Source organism: Neovison vison, chromosome 8, assembly GCF_020171115.1.
Source record: "Neovison vison isolate M4711 chromosome 8, ASM_NN_V1, whole genome shotgun sequence".
NCBI lineage: Eukaryota > Metazoa > Chordata > Mammalia > Carnivora > Mustelidae > Neogale > Neogale vison.
In genome coordinates this window covers 35508022-35526415 of record NC_058098.1, presented here as the reverse complement: position 1 = coordinate 35526415, position 18394 = coordinate 35508022, and the positions used below count along the sequence as shown (strand labels likewise).

Here is an 18394-nt window from a genome sequence, read left to right as displayed (position 1 = left end):
TTGAATCTAAAAAAGCAAGTACCAGGGTATATTAACTGTAATTTTTTGGGTCTACAAAATGAGGAGAAAAACTAGTTGAAGTCTAGAACCTTTTGGACTCCAAGAGTGCAGTCTATAGACCAGGAGCCGCAGCATCACCCACGGGTTTTTAGAAATGCAGAATCCTGGCCCCACCCCACAACTACTGACTCAAAATCTGCATTTGAGCAAGATGTCCGGTGATTTATGAGCACATTAAAATTAGAAAATCCCTGATCTGTTTTCTAGAACAAGTTTTAAGAACTTACTTCGGTCTTAATTGCAACTGTATGTGACACATGAGATACTCCCAAGATACCTGACGACCATAGTATTTGGGTTCTAAAATGTATCAATGTATTTTGAAATATTAACTTCTAGTAAAAATACCTTTGCTCCTTTTTAGAAAAAGATATATTTAATTTAGAGTGAGAAAGTGTGAGCTGGGGGTGGGACAAAGGGAAAGGAAGAGAGAGAGAGAGAGAGAGAGAGAAGCAGACTCCCTGCTGAGCGCAGAGCCTGATGTGGGGGTTTCATCCCACCACCCTGATGATGACCTGAGCTGAAAACAAGAGTCAGAGGGTTAATGAGCTCTGTCACCCAGGCCCTCCTATTTTTGCTCCTTCTAAAACAAACCAGAATACAGGTTTAAAGGATCTTTCATTACTATGGCCCATTTTCCATGGTGCTAATCATTTGTGTACTGATTCCCAGGGAAATGTTTTAGGTTTTAGAAACTTAAAACCACTTCAATTGTCACATATTTGGTATAGATCTTGGAGAGTAGAAGAATATTTTTCAAATGATAAATGCCCAATAGTATATTTAATGATGCTCAACCATATTTAGCATTTTTTAAACTGTTTTTTTTTTAAGATAGAATTTTTTTCCTACCCATCAGATTGAATAATGAATGACATCATTACTCCAGGATTTAGGAAGGGAAACCAACCTGATGTACAACTGGCAAGGATCTGAATTGATGTGAACTTTGTGGAGGAGGACACATTTATCAGCTTTTCAGTGGGCCTACATTCTGACCAAAAATTCCACAAAGTAGATTTACTCTACAGAGATATTCCCATATGTTTGCAAAGAAATACGTAAAGGAATGTGTCCTGAACCATTTATATAAACATGAAAGCTGGTTTACCTAAATGTCTATCAGCACTAAGAAATTATTTAATAAATTGTAGCAAGTTAATACAGTAAAATATTATGTAGCTATTAAAGAGGAAGAGATAAGCTAGTGTCTAAGATATATATAATTAGATTCAGATACATATGGAGATTACAGACACAGATTAGATGAGCCACAGATATAGGTCTATGCATAGAAAATACTCATAAGAATAAACACCAAGCTGTTCACAGTGGCTGCTGCTGGGAAGTGGTATGCGGGAGGATAGAAGATTTTTTTATTTGCAGTTTATCTACTGTTTGATTTTTTTTAATCAAAATAAATGTATAACTTAGAAATATTTTTCTTTTGAATGTCTTCCTCTTAGCCCCCCCAAAATTATGCACTGTTAGATGGAGAAGATAGGCTTATAAATCTCAGAATCTGTGTGCAATCCAAAGAAATTAAAAATGAAAAAATTCCAAAGTTGCTCAAGAAATACTTCTGGGACGCCTGGGTGGCTCAGTTGGTTAAGCGGCTGCCTTCGGCCCAGGTCATGATCCCAGCGTCCTGGGATCGAGTCCCACATCGGGCTCCTTGCTTGGCGGGGAGCCTGCTTCTCCCTCTGCCTCTGCCTGCCACTCCGTCTGCCTGTGCTTGCTCTCGCTTCTCTCTCTATGTCAAATAAATAAATAAAATCTTAAAAAAAAAAAAAAAGAAATACTTCTTAGCAATTCTCAGCTATAGGGTTTCTGAGAAATATCTGATTTCTAAATTAATATGTTTTCCACTACTAGATTAGGATATGTGGTAAAATAAGCAACACTAAACTCACAGGTAACCTTTATCCCCCTGATATTCAGTTTTTATTACTTTATTTTGTTTCTTCACATTTGTATTTAAATTCTAGTTAGTTAACATACAGTGCAATATTGGTTTCAGGAATAGAATTCAGGAATAGAATTGGTTTCAGGAATAGAATGAGTAGTGATTCATTACTTAAATACAACACCTAGTGCTCGTCCTAACAAGTGCCCTCCTTAATCCCCATCCCCCATCTTGCCCATCCCCCATCAACCTTCAGTTTGTTCTCAAGGGTCTCTTGTGGTTTCTTTCTCTCTTTGTCTCTCTCTGTTTGTCTCTTTCCCCCTCCCATATGTTCATCTGTTTTGTTTCTTAAATTCCACATATGAGTAAAGTCATATGATATTTGTCTTTCTCTGACTGACTCATTTTGCTTAACATCATACACTCTGGCTCTATCCACATTGTTGCAAAATGCAAGATTTCATTCTTTTTTAATGGCCAAGTAATAGTCCATTGTGTGTGGACTCTTTCCATAGTATGGCTATTGTTGATAATGCTTCTATAAACATCAGGGTGCATGTACCCCTTCAAATCTGTATCCTTTGTTTAAATACCCAGTAGTGCAATAGCTGGGTCATAGGGTAATTCTATTTTTAACTTTTTGAGGAACCTCCACATTATTCTCCAGAGTGGTTGTACCAGCTTGCATTCCCACCAACAGCACAAGAGTGTTTCCCTTTCTCCACATACTTGCTAACACCTGTTTCTTATGTTGTTCATTTTAGCCACTCTGACAGGTGAGAGGTAGTATCTCATTGTGGTTTTGATTTGTGTTTCCCTGGATGATGAGTGATGTTGATTTCTCAAAATGCAAAATAAAATGACATCATTTTCCACTTATCAAGCTGACAAAACATTTGCCAATATTAAAAAGGTTGCTAAAGGGGCGCCTGTGTGGCTCAGTGGGTTAAAGCCTCTGCCTTTGGCTCCGGTCATGATCCCAGGGTCCTGGGATCTAGCCCTGTATTGGGCTCTCTGCTCAGCAGAGAGCCTGCTTCCTCTTCTCTCTCTGCCTGCCTCTCTGCCTACTTGTGATCTCTGTCTGTCAAATAAATAAATAAAATCTTTAATAAAATAAAAAAATTAAAAGGTTGCTAATATTCAGCAATGACAAGTAGGTATACACATAATGATGGGAAGATACATATTTTTAAATGGAAAAACCAAGTTCGATATGGGTAGCCTGATACCATTTTGTAAGTACATAATATATGTCAGAATAAGCATAAGAGAAAGTTGGGAAGAATCAATATCAGGCTCTTGACAATGGCTATCGCAAAGGCAAAAGATTTGAGAACAACCTTTTGACTTTTTCCTTTCATTGAATTTTGTTGTTTTTTTGTTTGTTATGTGTTTTTTTATTACTTATTTTTTTTAAGATTTTATTTATTTATTTGACAGTCAGAGATCACAAGTAGGCAGAGAGACAGGAAAAGAGAGGGAGGGGGAAGGAGTCTCCCTGCTGAGCAGAGAGCCCAATGCGGGGCTCGATTCCAGGACCCTGGGATCACCACCCAAGCCGAAGGCAGAGGCTTTAACCCACTGAGCCACCCAGGTGCCCCTAGAATTTTGTTTTTAATGTGAGAATATGGTATGGTAAGCCTTTTTATTCCCAAATATTTTAAAATTTGGAAGATATTATTTCATTTATTTATTTGAGAGAGAGAGCCAACACGAGTAGGGGAAGGAGCAAAACAACAAGCAGAGTGGGGACCCTCTGCTTGGGGACCCTCAAACATGGGGTTTGATCCGAGGACCCTAAGATCATGACCTGAGCTGAAGTCAGATGCTTAACCAACTGAGCCACCCAGGTGCCCCCAAATATTTTCAAATATTAAAAAGTGTAAAGAGAACCAGTGAAATTCATTTTTTAAAAAACATACTCCACATCTTTGTGGAGTTATAACTCCTCCAGAGTTTTAATCTCCCTTTGAGAATAAAATAACTCAAAAAATTTTTTTTCTCCTTTAATTATGCTTGTGAAAAGACATAAAGGGTGAATTTGGAAGGGGATGTTTATATAAGGCAGCTTCCAAACTGGGAACAAAGTAGGGCATGGAATTCTATCCCATATTCTCATTTCATCTTAATGGCATATAAAAGATAAAAAAATATCGAGAGAAGGGATATAATTGTGTGTTTTCCATGACTCAAGGGGCACAAATTTTAGTAAAAAAATACTATCTTAAATTGTTTTATGGCACTCCTTTGAGGGACACATTGGAGAGTTCTATACATTAGCTTGTTTTTCTATGAGCTTTGATTTTTAAGAAGGTACAGAAAACTAGGGGGGGAGAGGCAATGAGAATGCTGAATCAGAATCATGATTCAAATAATTTTTCTTGAAAGTAGGGTCTTTTAGAGATTGAAAGAGTTCTAGGATATTTTCACTTTTTTTTTTTTTCGCTTCTCCCTCTGCCCCCTGCTCATGCCCTCTCTCCACCTCCCTCTCCCAAATAAATAAAAAATCTTCATAAAAAAGATAATTATTCCAATATTTAACTCCAGCCATATTAAAACCTAATCAAATAGCATTCTTAAAGTATTTAAAAATAGTCAGAATTCCCCATTTCACTTTACATGTGAATGGTTTTGTTTTTGTTTTGTTGTTGTTTTCATGTGAACGGTTTGTTCAACAAGAAAATGTTTGATGCATATATTCTGGATATTTTCTTTTCATCTCTAGTTTTGATCTCTAGCAGTTTTACCAAATAGTATCTCTATGAAACAACTATGATTTCAAGTCACTGTTGGTTCTTGACAAGTTCAAAAGGAGCAAATCACAGATTTCTTTTAGAGGAAGATTCATGTATCTCAAACAGCCTGCCCAATTTAGACAAATATATCTGGAAAGTTTCTTTATTTCAAAAGGTTATGTGTCTTGCAGCCATGTTTATTTAACTGAATACTGTTTATAGTATGAATGAGAAAAATAATATAACATAATTTTTGTGGAATCAGGGAATAGTTCATATGCTTTCAAATCTCAGATATGTAAGTTAACCATTCGGGAACAAAAAACAACTTCTGAAAATGGACATGACTATAATGAAACCCATCAGTAGCTATGTAAAATCCATCTTGCTTAAGTTATACTAGTGTTTATAAACACCAATGTATGAATAAATATTAATTTTCTCCAATTTCTTTATTCTGGAAAATACAGGTGCTTGCAAATTTCGTAAGTTGCTCTGCAAACATTTCTGATACTCCCAGAGTTAAGAAAATCCCACAACTTCAAAGTGGAAATGCTGACATCAGGACGTAAAATAATACATTTTAAAAGCTCCCAAACAGGGACGCCTGGGTGGCTCAGTTGGTTAAGCAGCTGCCTTCGACTCGGGTCATGATCCCAGCGTCCTGGGATCGAGTCCCGCATCGGGGTCCTTGCTCTGTGGGGAGCCTGCTTCTGCCTCTGCCTGCCATTCTGTCTGCCTGTGCTTGCTCTCTCGCCCTCTCTCTCTCTGATAAATAAATAAATAAAATCTTAAAAAAAAAAAAAAGCCCCCAAACGAATTGCTGCATGATAGGCTTCTTTCCATTTTTAAAACATGATGAAAAAGCTTCCTTTCATTTATTTCATTTAATTTCATTCAATTTTATTTTGTCTTTCTTTTAATGAAGAATGCTTGAGCCTCTAAGAAAGCCTCAGGTGCATGAAATAGAAGAGATGAATGCAAAAGGCTTTTAATTTCCAAGGAGTAACGTATCTCTGGCTACTGTGTTTCAATTCTTCCATCCTTCATCCTCTTTGCCCTGTGACTTTACAACCACCATTAGAAGGTGGCTAGGTCTGTTTTCCCACCTCTTGAATCTGGTCTGGCCTTTGGATGTGATTCGGCTAACAGAATGTGTCAGAAGTGAGAGCGAGTCAGTCCTGGTCTGGGTGTCAGGGACCTCCCACATCCATGCTCTTTCTTGGGAGTACCCCAGCACGTTGGGAAAAGTCCCCAGCCAGGCTGCTAGAGGATGAGCTCACACATACAGCAGAGCCCGTTTGTCCTAGCGGAGGCCACACTAGACCAGTCGATAGCCAGCGACCCCCAAACATGGGAGAGAGCCCACCTGTCTCCCCCCCACCCAACCACAGATGTGTAAGAGAGTGCCAATGGAACAGAAGACCCACCCCAATGGCTTATAAACCTTTGAGCAGTAAATACCTACTCATTACTCTTTAGGCACTGTTTTGGGGATGCTCTAACTTATTAAGAATATAGCTTCTTAAAAGATCTACCTGTTTTTGCTTTTGTTTTCTTTTTTCTTTTTTTTCCAGCAGAAACTATTTTCATGCTAGACTTGCTCAAGCTCACATTGGCTTTGTACTTTTCAGGAGAATTCTTTGGCTTAAGCCTATTTTCACAGAAACTCCTGTCTGATATCATTTTGTCCTATATCTTGGGCTACAAGAAGCCTGATCATGCCACTGGCAAAGAAGTAACTAAATAATTTCAAAAAGTGAAGAGTCCAAATCCCCCCTGCCCTCCAAAATAAAAAAGCTCAGTAAAATGGATATTACTTTGCAGATTTAAAGGCTGGTTCAGTTGAGGTCACAGTAGTGAAAGCAGAAAAGATATCACGAAGACAGAATTAACTCTGAATATAACTTTTCTCTCAAAATGCCAACATATACATTAAAACAAAAAAATTATGACAGATCAAGCAACAGATACATGTTGTATAAAGTACAGATAATATAAGGAAATATAGGAAGGGCAAACTTTTAAGGGATGAACAAATCCACACCAAGAAAACATTAATAAAAAGTTGAGGGTGTGGTATTAATATTGGAGAAGTTCAAATTTAAGGAAGAGAAGTTGGAAAAAGACAAAACAGAGAAAGACAAAATGTCTAATTCACAGTTAAAATTACTAAGTAATAAGTTGCAAAAAATATTAACCAATAAATATCATAACAAAAAAAAATGAACCACAAATGGTAAGAAATGCTAGAAACAAAACAGACTATAGATATGTAAGAATTGCAAGTTCTCAACAAAATAATTAAGGCTACAGTAATCAAAGTATGTTAAATGCTATATCCTAATAACAAAGAATATGCTTTATTTCAATAATCATATTTACAAAATAATTTCCAGGAATTAGAACAAAAAGTGGAAAAAGTAGAAATAGAAACAAAAGTAGAAATAAAAATAGAAAATAGAAATAGAAAAATGAAAATATAATAAAAAATTTTTATTTATAAAAATAAAAAATAATAAAAAACAAAATGGAAATAGAAAAAAGTAGAAATAGAAACAAAGCCGAACTAAAAAAATAATAACCAAAATTAAAGAGAAAAACTGAAACTATCTAGAATTTTAAAATTTTTTCCCCATGAATTGTCTGGGATCAAAAAAGTAATTGAAATTGCAATCGCAGAGTATTTACAAGGTTATTATGATTAAAACAATTAACATTGAAACTTAAAAGCAGAGAAAAATACATAGTTTTATGTATCTAAGTAAATAACAAGAAAGAGTAAAAGCAAAAGAAAGAACTATGGAAGGCCTAAAGGTAGAAAGAATAACAACATAAACTTAAGAAAGAAAATAACAGTGTAAAAAGAGACAATTAGGGGTGCCTGGGTGACTCAGTGGGTTAAGCCTCTGCCTTCAGCTCGGGTCATGATCTCAGGGTCCTGGGATTGAGCCCTGCATTGGGCTCACTGCTCAGTGAAGAGCCTGCTTCCTCCTCTGTCTCTGCCTGCCTCTCTGCCTACTTGTGATCTCTTTCTCTGTCAAATAAATAAATAAAATATTAAAAAAAAAAAAAAGAAAGAAAGAACTAGAAAACAGAAAAAAAAAGTGGATAAAGACATTGAAAAGCAAGTAACTAGGGGTTAAAGAGTAATACAATGGGTAATGTACCAACAAACCTAATTGACAAAGGAGAAAAAGCAAAATTAACATTTCAAAATGGAGAATAAAAAACACAGAAGAACTTAAAACTACCCAAAGGAAGTATTTTGCAAACTGCTTTAAACTTGAAAATTTTGGTGACATTGAGGATAGTCTTGAAAAGCAGAATTCACAAGATTGACCACAGTCAGAGAATATAACGTATTTACCCATTAGTTTTCCTGGAAGGAAACATAAAAAATTAGTAACAACATTTACCCTTTGGAGAAAGAAATTTATAGGGGAGAGACAGAATTGCACTTTCCCTTTCATCTCCTTTCGAGTCATGCCTATATACTATTGTTTTTAGTCTTCTGGGTTCTGTGGTTGGGCACACGGGTTGGAGAACAAGAAGTCAGGTGGGGTGGTTAGGGAGGCAGGTGGTGGAGATTGGAGGAAAAGGACCTAGAGAACAGATTCTGGGCAAGGTTCATCTGGATGGAAGGAAGGGGCTGAAAGAGGAGGTAGCTAGCTAAGGGTCAGAGCCAAGCCAAGACAGATAGAGAGAGCCCCTAACAGAGCCCCTGCATGAAAGTGGGCCCATCGCTGGGCAGAGACCTCCTTAGAGCCCCCAAGTGAGCCTGCATTAGGCTTATCTTTGCAGCCTCATCTTTTGATACCCCGTTGGCCATCTCTCAGTATCTCTCATAGTTGTAAAATGCACTATGTCTATTTGTTTGTTTGTCAATATTTGCTTACATTTTGTAGCGAATCCCTGAATGAGCTCTATTTAACATAACTGAGTATCAGCGTGATTGGATTTGGTGCTCCTGTTTGGGGACTTGCATATTACACCAACAGGACGGTCCCTGATGCAAACCTCTTTGTTCTTCCACACCAAAAATGGGAAATTAGTTTTCCTCATTTCCCATGAGGTTCCTCATTCATAAAAGAAGCAGGTTAGTGGAGATACAATGTTTTGTTTCCTCCATGTGAAAGTGCATTTTATTTATTTTTTATTTTTTTTAAAGATTTTATTTATTTATTTGATATACAGAGATCACAAGTAGACAGGCAGGCAAAAAGAGAGAGAGAGGAGGAAACAGGCTGCTTGCCAAGCAGAGAGCCCGATGCCAGGCTTGATCCCAGGACCCCACGCAGGTGCCCCTGAAAGTGCATTTTAAACAAGTGACGTAGATACCACATGGCCTGTCAGTCACTTGACACTGAAATACAATACACAATTTGTATCTTGTTTCCAGTTTCCCACAGTGAGTGTTAATTTCTTCCTGCCTTTGCTTTTGCAGCTTCTCATGAGCAGGGCATTTACTTGTTCATTTCCTCTCTTCTTTATTTGGTAAGCTCCAAACCCGGTTCAAACTAAAAAGCAGTTTAAAGTTTAAACTAAATACCTCCATTTTGGTGCAGGTTTTCCTCAGGCAGAATAAACCGCAACGGCTCACACCTGTAAGCATAGCACTAATTTTATATTGTGACTGTATGTGTAATCCTATCTTCTCCTACTAAACCCCAAGTTCTTCACAGGTCCAGAGCAGGAATTGGCAGCGCTTGAAATATTAGATTTTTTTCTAAATGTTAAGGTAAATGCATTGGAAATAAAACTCTTAAATATTTTTAAAGCAAACTGCAATGTGTTCACATTATAAACTTCAGTCTGCACATTTGATTTTGCATTGCAGTAATGGTAATGGTATTTGGCTTTGCTTGGTCTACTCCAAATTTTGGTCAACTAAAATAATTTTAATGCAGCAAAGTGGTCATCTTTCCAGAGGGAATAATTGTTCTCTATTAGGATTATTAGTTAGATTTTCGTCTACGGCCATACCACCCTGAACGCGCCCGATCTCGTCTGATCTCGGAAGCTAAGCAGGGTCGAGCCTGGTTAGTACTTGGATGGGAGGATTATTAGTTAGATTTTCCAGTTAGGTTTGATTGAAGAGAGCCATTGTTTTAAATATGCCGGTTCATTCTTCATTTTATCTAGCATGTGAGTACATATGACTACATTTGGATTCTAAATAAGTAATGAGAGGAAGAGAAGCATTTGGTGTTTGAAAAGAATGAATCATAACACCCCAAGGTGATCTGTTTGTCTATCCTCATAACTTAATGCAGCTTTCCTTGACATCCAAAAGGAACAGGAAATACCTTGCCCAAATATACTCTATTTAAAATAACAAGGGCACCTGTGTGGCTCAGTGGGTTAAGCCTCTGCCTTCGGCTCAGGTCATGATCTCAGGGTCCAGGGATTGCTTAGCAGGGAGTCTGCTTCCCCCTCTATCTCTGCCTGCTGCTCTGCCTACTTGTGATCTCTCTCTCTCTCTCTGTCAAACAAATAAATAAATATAAATAAATAAATAAATAAAAAGCCAAGTAATCTGAATAGTTTACCTACACAAAATGCCCCATAAAGAACATCATATCCTAAAGCCTAGTTTTTAGAGCCAGGCAAAAAAAAACAAAAAACAAAACAAAACAAACAAACAAACAAAACAAAACAAAACCACCACAGAAAAAAGAAAAACAAAAACAAAAACCAAGAACGTGCTTTAATTTGTACACTAATTCTAGATTGATTCAGAACTTTAATATATTTTGCTAATATTACAATTCACTTACTTTTCTTTTTAAATATATTTTTAAAGATTTTATTTATTTATTTGACAGACAGAGATCACAAGTAGGCAGAGAGGCAGACAGAGAGAGGAGGAAGCAGGCTCCCCGCTGAGCAGAGATCCCGATGTGGGGCTCGATCCCAGGACCCTGGGACCATGACCTGAGCTGAAGGCAGAGGCTTATCCCACTGAGCCACCCAGGCGCCCCAACTTTTGTCTTTATTATTATTTTCAATTGTGATAAAATGCACATAACATAAAATTTACCACCCCAACCATTTTTAAGTGTGTGGTTCAGTGTCATTAAGGACATTCGTATTGTCATACAACCATAACCACCAACCATCTCCAGAACTCTTTTAATCTTGTGAAGCTGGAACCCTATACTCTTCCCTTGACCCTCCCTCCTGTCTCTGGCAATCACTCTTCTACTTCCTGTCTTTCTATGAATGGGACAATTCTAGGTACCTCCTATGGGTGGAATCATACTGTTTTTGTCCTTTTTTGTAACAGACTTATTTTGTAACGTATCCTTAAGGTCCATCCATGTTGTAGCACCTGGAAGAATTTCCTTTTTTTATAAGTCTGAATAATATTCCGTTGTATATACATACTGTATTTTGTTTATCTATTCATCTGTCAGTGGACAATTCTACCCTTTGGCCATTGTGAGTAATGCTGCTATGACCATGGTGTATGAATATCTCTCCAAGACCTTACTTTCAATTTGGGGGGGAGGGGGTGTGATACCCAGATGTTGAATTGTTGGCTCATCTTTTCTTACTTTTGAGGAACTACCATGCTATTTTCTATAGTGGCTGCACCATTTGATCTGTACAAGGGGTCAGACTTCTCCACAGCTCTACTAACTCTTGGTTCTTTTCTGGCTTTTAATAGTAGCCATTCTAATGAGTGTGAGGTGGTGTTTCACTGCAGTTTTGATTTGCATTTCCCTAGTAATTAGTGAGATTAAGCATCTTTTCATGTGCTTATTGATCATTTATATATCTTCTTTGGAGAAATGTCTGTTCAAGTCCTTTGTTCATTTTATAATTAGGTTGTTTTGTTGTTCATGGTGTTGAGTTGTAAAAGTTCTTTATATAGTTTGGACTTTAATCTTTTATCAGATACATAATTTGCACATATCTTCTCTCATCTCATGGGTTGCTTTTTCAATCTGTTGTTTGTGTTCTTTGATACATTGAAGTTTTTAATTTTGATGCAGTCCATTTTTTGTTTTTTTGTGTGTTTTTTTACCTTTTTGTCTGTGCTTTTGGCACCAGAGTCAAAAACCGGTTGCTAAACAATCCATTTACTTTTAGCAAAGCCTACCTTCTAAGGCACAAAGACGATTTACAATGCAAATCAGTTGGGTAATCTGGATTAATTTGCCCACTCAAAACACAGACTATTAAAAATGAATAAATCAAAGTTGGGGAACTCTGAGCTTTCACTGACACTTTAATTTTTGAAAAAGTATTAAATCTTATTTGAGTAGTTATAACTTCGCATGAGTTTTCTGATTCATGTCTAGTTCATAGATTCTTTCAAGTCGGAATATAATGGAAACCCATTTGAAGTCAGTTTCCATATTAGAGATCTTGGTTTTGCCAAACTGTCTAGTACCCTGAGTAGAAATAAGCATCTACTCACTAAAGCCTTAAAATAATAAAATATTAGCCCAGAAGTGGCAATTAACATTATTTGTACCATGTATTTATTTTGTGGATGAACTAATTGAGATCCTGAAGGAGAAGTAATGACGTGGTCGATAGAGAATACGAAAGAGGTGTCTTGCTTGCAGATATAACACTAATGCAAAGCTGTAGAGTTCGGACAGACTGTCTGAACTAATGGGATAATTGATGCCTGTGGGATGCAGATGTGCATGTGAAGTTAACCTTTAATTATGAGCAGGTGATGCGATAGGAATGCCAGGAAAAATTTGGGGTCTCTAAGAAAACTTATTCCAAGAGATTTTACTTCAGTTCTATAAATGCTCCAGAAAATTGTCACCTTGTCCCTTGGGGGACAAGATGTGGGAACATCTCATGCACTCCCCAGGTATTAACTAGACATTTTGAGAAATGCTAAGAGATCCTCTGTGCAGGTTGCCAACTTGGTTGACCACATTTGATATTTCTAAGTCATGTTATTCTATAAAATTCACAGTATTATAGGAACCTTCCAAGTCTTTGGGTTCATATTGTCTTCTTTTCAGATCAGGGAGCAGAAGCCTAAGGAGACAGTGACTTGACACAAACCGCCAATGGAGTGTAGTCAAGATCTTAATTGGACTCCCAGATTCAAAAAGCTTATATATTTTTAGGAATGTCACCAAAGGCAGAAACAAAAAAGAGATAATGCATACCAGGGATGCATTCCAAAACTTGAATTCCCTCCTTGTCTTGCAGCTTCTGAAATCTTGCTCTCCCTCAGCCATCCACAAAGTCAGAAAAATCATTGACTTCTAACTTTCTAACTGCCCCTAGTAACAAAGCCACACAGATCCTAGCCATGGAAACATCCCCTCACGAGCCTAGGATAGGCTTTAGCTGCTCTCAGTGCCACCAGAAACAGGATGGCTGCACCTTGTCCTGATTTTCACTACTTTCAGCCATCTTTGATAAAGGGGGCTTCATTCTGTAAAGATTAGCCTACTTGGAGTGTTGTTTATGAATTCACATGAAAAAATTATATTGACAAGTTTGTCAGTCTTCCAAAATGTTCAAATTCATCTGACCTTCTAAATAACAACATTCACTGGAAAATTATCAGACATCTGGAGAGTCATCTGGGGTTGAATTAAATTTTTGATGTGCTGTGAAATTGGGTCAGTGCCTTAGAATTGCATTTTAATAGTTATGAATGCACTAATAAAATGCCGCTCTTTGGTGCAAATTGGCAACTCTCCCAGACTTCGGAAGCTTCGAAGAAATGAATTTCAAAATTCTCGATTAACAAATATGTACAAGAAGTCAGAAAAGACAAATTAAGAATCCTCTATTATGGGGCGCCTGGGTGGCTCAGTAGGTTAAAGCCTCTGCCTTCGGCTCAGGTCATGATCCCAGGGTCCTGGGATTGAGCCCCGCATCGGGCTCTCTGCTCAGCAGGAAGCCTGATTCCTCCTCTCTCTCTGCCTGCTTCTCTGCCTACTTGTGATCTCCATCGGTCAAATAAATAAATAAAATCTTAAAAAAAAAAAAGAATCCTCTATTAAAGTACACAATAAACCCTAGATTTATTTTACGAGCTATGATTTTAAATGGAGTCTATTTGCTCTGCAAAGGGCAACATTGTTCAATGGTGTGAGTATCTAGTAGAAAATCAGGAGGGAAGTTCCTTTTTCTTCTTGGGATTTGTGGTTCCAGTGAAGTCATTGTACTTAGTCAACTATTTTCTAGACTGTCTAATGGAGCAAAAATAGGACAAAGAGATGGCAGTTGCAGGGGCTCAAACTTCTACTGGATGTTTTAAAGAACTTCTTAACAATGGGCTGTCTTGTGCCTCTCATGAAAAATGTTTAAGAAAAAGTTGAAGAACCGTGTTTCAGGGATATTGCAGAATATATTTCTTAATTGGATGAGAAGTGTATTCAAAGACTTTCAAGGTCCTTTTGAATTTAAGACTGAGCTGCTACATTCTATAAGATAGAGCTAAAAGGAGCCCTGGTTGAATCCCGGGGAAATACCATGTCTTAGAAGTGAAGTCTCACTTAACAGCATTTAGAATGTCACTCAACTAAAGCGAAGTTTCTGGAACCCACATAGAAGCTAATGGACAGTCACAGCATAGGATGCAAAAAAGACCTCAAGGGAGTTGCATGAGCCTGGCAAAGCATGCACACCCAAAACCCCATAGGGCCAGCACGTCTCTGAAGGCACCTATAAGGAGGTGTACAGTGGAGACTGAGGGCAAATCTCAAAATATTAAAAATGTAAAGCATCTTTGGTTTCTTTTCTTATAAAATCATTACCATTGACCTAATCCTTTCCAATAGGAATACATGGAAGCTAAGAGAACTCTGGGACAAATGGCAAAGACTGTAAAAGAAATCTCTGTTGGGTTACAACTGTGACTCATTACCTAGGAATGCTAGCACAGTGGAGTGAAGTTTCTTAGGTACTCAAAAGCTCTACAAGGCAAACTTGTATTTTGCTCGACGTGGTACCCTTCAGTTTATTTTTTTAAGGATTATTTACTTATTTGTCAGGGAGAGAGACAGCGGGCACACAAGTAGGGGTCACAGCAGAGATAGGGAGAAGCAGGATCCCTGCTGATCAGGGAACCCAATGCAGGGCTGGGATCATGACCTGAGCTGAAGGCAGATGCTTAACCAACCGAGCCATCCAGGTGTCCCAGGGCCCTTAAGTTTAATCACACCCGAGGCTCAGATGTTATAGCCTTTCTTCCCTTCTCCATGCTCCGCTCCCTCATCCCTGCCCTTAGTTCATCCCTAGGATCCTTGACTTCAGGCAATGCCTCAGACCTGTTCCTCTGCCTCATTTGAATCAAAATTGACTTAAGCTGTGGTTTCATCCTTCTGCGCCTTCTAGATAATTTGGTGACTGAATTAAGACTTAAAGACGAATACATACACACTCTGTGTACAGCTTTTGTGGTATTTCATGGTAGTTGAGTTTTCCTAGAATTGAAAAACCATTTCACAAAATAATGCCTCTGTGATTGTAAATTGAACGCAAGTGGGAAACAGAGGCAATGGTTTAAAGTATGGGTCTGGTTGTACACTCCACATGCTACATCTGTTACCTAAAATTGGAAAATATGTAATGGAGAATTATTTTTAAATAATTACTATGGGGGAATAATTACTATTCCCTTACTATGAGGGCACCTGGGTGACTCTGTTGGTTGGGCGGCTGCCTTCAGCTCAGGACCCTGGGGTCGAGCTATGTGCCCGGTTCCTTGTTCAGCGGGAAGCCTGAGTCTCCCTTCTCCTCTGCCTGCTGCTCCCCTTGCTTGTGCTCTCTCTCATCCTCTCTCTGCATCAAATAAATGAATAAAATATTTTTTAAATTTTAAAAAAATAAATTTCTTACTACAGTCTGTACTCATTCAGCAAAATGCATCAATTTCTTGGAGCAGGTATTATGCTCTTGAACAAACACCATGACTGAAACCTGGGTAACATTATTAACCTAAAGTCAATTCATTGTTTTCTAAAAGTTTAAATGTTTTTTTCTTTTCTTGGTGCGTTTATTTATTTTTTTTCCCATTCCTTTTCTTTTCACTTTATTGATTAGGAATTGTATATATTTAATGAGTACAACGCGACATTTTATGTGTAGCCTATAATTATAATAATACAATAATAACCCATAATATTACATAGTTAGTGTATATTTAAGGTGTGTAACCTGATGTTTTGATATATGTATACATTGTGGAATAATTGTCACAATCAAACTAGTTAACACAACATCTCGTGTAATTACTTTCCTTCTGGTGTTTGTGGGGGGGGCGAGGATGCTTACGATCAACTAAAGGTTGAAGTATTTGTTGTTTGTGGGACTAAGCTCATTCTCTTTTCCTTATTGAGTCAAATTTTGCTACTTTTTTGGTAAGGAGTTCATTTAAGTTATCTTACTTATAGACTAAAATGATTTTTCAGTTTGCTGGGGAGAAATACTTTAAAAATGTTAGACACGAAAAGTCCACAAGACAATGAAGATGAAATATGAGGACAGGGGTTGGTTTTAAGAAGCTGTAATCAGGGCACCTGGGTGGCTCAGTGGGTTAAGCCTCTGCCTTCGGCTCAGGTCATGATCTTAGGGTCCTGGGATCAAGTCCCGCATCGGGTGCCCTGCTAAGCAGAGAGCCTGCTTCCCCATGTCCTTCTGCTGCACCCCCTCCTTCTCTCACTCTCTGCCAAACAATAAATCCTTTAAAAAAAAAAAGAAGAAGAAGAAGAAGCTGTAATCATGATGGCTAACATGGAAACAATTTACCACAGTCTTCTGCAAACAAGCCAGATATTTTTCCTGAGACTATATATCTATATACCCTAACCTGTATAGATTTTTACCATAAACACAGAGCACCTATGGTGGTCATTTACCTGACAAAAAGAAGACAAAACTGATCCATTGATCTCCAGTGCACCAAAGTGATAAAATAGAATGAACAACTCAGTAATTCCAAAGGAGTCCTGTTTCAGAGTTTGGAGTGTTACCATTACACCACCATGACTTTTTCCCCCCTTAAAATCTCTAGTGTCCCAGGACACCAAAATACTGTTTTTGCTCCAAGTGCCATTTGAAAATACACTGTCCTCTTGAGGACAGCTTCCTGGAGTCAAGGAAGAAACCCATAGAGAGAAAAAACATCCATTTTTCTCAAACTTCCTTTTCTACCAAGCCTTTTAGTTAAACTGGTAGAGAAGACTTAAAAGTTTCAACTACTTTTGACCTGTAGTTAACCCATGCTTCGGAGAGAAAATTATACAGGTAGGATTCCCTGATTTGTGGGGTAAGTGAGACTTTCAGCTGGAAACAAAAATGGTTTGTGGTCCCTACAGAGGCTGCTGACTCCCATTTTTGAAAAAATGGAGGGCAGCGATACGGAACACTGGTTTTCTTTCTCTCACCGCAAACACAGGTTACTTGTATGATCTCATTCACAAAAGGGATAATTAAAATGAACATGACACCTGTCCACCTTAAAAATAACTTCATACATAAAAACAAAAACGAAAGCAAAAAAACCTTGTACAGAAGATGCTGGTGGGTCCAAATTCCTTAAGGAATAAAATGTAATATTGCACACAAGTTTCCTTTATTTAATAAAAGATATCACTCTGCAGTGATGAACCCAGAATTAATGGGACTAGAAGCTGATCTAATCTGGGGGACAAGATGTCTTAAAAAAAAATACCTGTCAGTTGGGTGGGTGCGGCATTCCGGCAGGTCCTCTCGCACCTTTCCTCCACCACAGAGGGCTCCTCACTCTCTGGCAGACAAAAACACACTCCTCGTGCCTCTTCTCTTGCAGCTGGAAAATGGATGGGGAGCATCCCAGAACTGACTCTCCCCATGTTGCTCGCAAATGCCTTCCCAGTAGCACTGCTTGAATCTAGTGCTCGGACTCTTCCCTTGCTGAAGTCACAGTGTTTGTCCATCCCTTTGAAAAAATAGAAGAGGATGAGGATGAATATAGCTGTGGTTGCTATTAAGGAAACAGCATAGAGGAGACCAAAAGTGGCCAAAGCAAGTGTGAGATCCACCATGAAAATGGCCAGCTTGGCCAACATGTCCATATTTCTCCTCGTTCTCAGAAGATATTTAAAACTTCCTAAAGGCTCCCACTATGCAATTATGTCTTTGTAAGATGTGGGCAGGGAGAAGGACATTTCTAAACATGCTAAAGTGTGTTGTAATCCTACAAGTATCTTCCAGGAGGGTTGTATAATGAAATTTTGATTTCCCAACTGGTGTGAAACAGTGGCTAAAGGTGAAGTGTGGGATATTGCTTCACCACTTGTTTCTCTAGTGGAGAGAAGTTCAGGGATTTCTTTTATCACCCTAACTATGTAACTGAGTCATATGGTTTCTAATCACCAGGAGATGAACCCACTAATGGTGTTCATTTACAACATGTAAGGCTACAGTAGAAATTTGATATTTCTTGGGAAATTAAAATATGCCAGTTTGACCTCTCCTGCATGTGTTTGAAAAAAATTTATCAGAGAATATAATCCAATTATATTCTCTAATAAATTATATTCTCTAATAAATTTATATTATAATATATAATATTATATTATATTCTCTAATAAATTCTTTGTTAAAAGAGGAATTCTTGGCATATAAAAAACTGAATTTAACCAATGGGGCAATGGAATTAAATCCCAGAATCACAGCTCAGCAGCAGACATACAAGGTAATAAATTCAAATTAT

At 37.9% G+C, this 18394-nt stretch overlaps 1 protein-coding gene across 2 annotated transcripts in view; it reads right to left on the bottom strand.

The window, feature by feature from the left end:
- Positions 1–17796, bottom strand: part of ANKEF1 (ankyrin repeat and EF-hand domain containing 1) — a 61044-nt gene extending 43248 nt beyond the window's left edge. For both annotated transcript variants that reach the window (XR_006386149.1, XM_044263443.1), the window contains exon 1: positions 17372–17796. Coding sequence is in view for 1 of the 2 variants with exons in the window: in XM_044263443.1 (XP_044119378.1) it covers positions 17372–17753 (382 nt within the window). In the remaining variant the exon portion in view is untranslated. The remainder of the gene's footprint in view (positions 1–17371) is intronic.
- Positions 17797–18394: the final 598 nt, after the last annotated feature.